The sequence below is a fragment of the Macaca thibetana genome, chromosome 19 (genome assembly GCF_024542745.1).
Source record: "Macaca thibetana thibetana isolate TM-01 chromosome 19, ASM2454274v1, whole genome shotgun sequence".
NCBI classification, from domain to species: Eukaryota; Metazoa; Chordata; class Mammalia; order Primates; family Cercopithecidae; genus Macaca; species Macaca thibetana.
This window is the reverse complement of record NC_065596.1, coordinates 9559798-9561697: the sequence shown is the minus strand read 5'-3', so window position 1 is coordinate 9561697 and position 1900 is coordinate 9559798. Positions and strand designations below refer to the sequence as shown.

Sequence of the window (1900 nt, the reverse complement as noted above, 5' to 3'; positions counted from 1 at the left end):
CTTCCTTTGATTGTTCATGAAAATGAGTGTGCTCGATCTTTTTGTGTTTGATGTTTTATAGTAACTCTTTTTGCCAGCTTTACTGAGGTATAACTGATGAATAAACATTGTACATATTCAAGGTGTATAACATGATTTGATACATGTATACATTGTATAGTGATTTACTTGCATTTATTTTTACTAGATTTTGAGTTTACCTCCTTTGATCATTTATAGTCTTAGATTTTTTAAAATTCTAGTTGACTGAGTTTTTAAATTTTTATTCTTAATCTTTATGGATACATAATAGTTGTACATATTTATGAAGTACGTACAAAACTTTTCCACAAACATACAATGTATAATAATCAAATCAAGGTAATTGGGGTATCTATTGCTTCAAGCATTTATCATTTCTTTGCGTTATAAACATTCCAATTCCACTTTTTTAGTTATTTTGAAATATACAACAAATTATTGTTAACTATAGTCACCATATTGTGCTACCAAATACTAGATTTTATTCCTTCTAACTGTATTTTTGTATCTGTTAACTATCCCTTCTTTATCCTCCCTCCCTACTACCCCTCCTAGCTTCTGGTAACCATCATTCTACTCTGTTTCCATGAGTTCAATTTTTTCAGCTCCCACATACAAGTGAGAACATGTAATGTGTTTTTCTGTGTCTGGCATATTTTTTTGTTGTTGTTTTGTTTCTGTGTTTTTGAGACAGACTTTCGCTCTTGACACCCAGGCTGGAGTGCAATGGTGCGATCTCGGCTCACTGCAACCTCCACCTCCCGGGTTCAAGCCAGTCTTCCTACCTCAGCCCCCGAGTAGCTGGGATTACAGGTAGCCACTGCCACGCCCAGCTAATTTTTGTATTTTTCTGAGAGACGGGGTTTCATCATGTTGGCCAGGCTGGTCTTGAACTCCTGACCTCAGGTGATCTGCCCGCCTCAGCCTCCCAAAGTGCTGGGATTACAGGCATAAGCCACCGTGTCTGGCCCTGAATTCTATGAGCCTTTCTAGTGAATTGCTGAACCTAAAGGTGGTCTTGGGGGACCCCTGACACAGAGACCATGGCTATTGTTTTATTAGGAGAAATAATGGTTTTGCTTTACCCTCTTCAGTTCCGCCACTCTTTGAGAATATAAGAAACATGAGTTGACCCTTCTTCTTGTTGAAGCTGAAGCTTCCCTTCTCCCCAAACCTAGGAGAAACATTTATTTCCCTCCCTTGCTCACGCCGTCCTTCAAGCCCTCAGCATGTGCTCAGGGAGAAACAGAGACCTTGTACACCTTTCATTCCTGCTCCTTTATTACACTTTTCCCTCCCCCTTAAACGAGTCAAGCAGAACATGTGTGTTCAGCCCACGGTCAGCTGGGTGGCAGATGTGTCCCCAGGACTCCCCTCCCCAGGCCCCTTCCCTCCTCTCTTGGGGGGCAGAGCTGGAGGCCCCTCACATAGCACTTTCATTGCCTCCCCGTCCCCGGGATGCCCCCTTCTCCTGTGCCATGAGGGACTTGTAGGGTTTCCCCAGGCTGGGGAGGGTGAGCTCAGCTTCCTGAAGCTCCAGCTCCCGCTGAGACAAGTGCTCGATGACGGCTGCTCCAATTGAGTCTCCTAGTACGTTGGTCATTGTGCGAAGCCGGTCACTGGTACGGGGGGGAAAAAGAAGCTGCCATTAATGGGGGCTTGAAAAGCTTCTCAGAAAGAGGGTGAAGCAGACTGGGGGAGGGGGGGTCCCTGTGCCAGGGAGTCAGGGGGCTCCCATTCCAGAACAATCCATGACCACATGTCCCCAAGTAGGTTCTTCCCCCTCTCTGTCCTGTTTCTCCTCCTAACAAACAGGATGGACCAGCTCTGAGATGTTCATGTTTGATCTTAGATGTGATTTAAAAAAAAAAAAAAAAAA

The 1900-nt window shown here is 44.1% G+C and overlaps 1 protein-coding gene across 3 annotated transcripts in view; it reads right to left on the bottom strand.

Annotated features, from left to right (window-relative positions):
• Positions 1-577: 577 nt before the first annotated feature.
• SLC1A6 (solute carrier family 1 member 6) overlaps positions 578-1900 on the bottom strand; it is a 32985-nt gene continuing 31662 nt past the window's right edge. For all 3 annotated transcript variants that reach the window (XM_050769940.1, XM_050769939.1, XM_050769941.1), the window contains one exon: positions 578-1640. In XM_050769940.1, coding sequence (XP_050625897.1) covers positions 1445-1640 — 196 coding nt within the window. In that variant the 3' untranslated portion in view covers positions 578-1444. The remainder of the gene's footprint in view (positions 1641-1900) is intronic.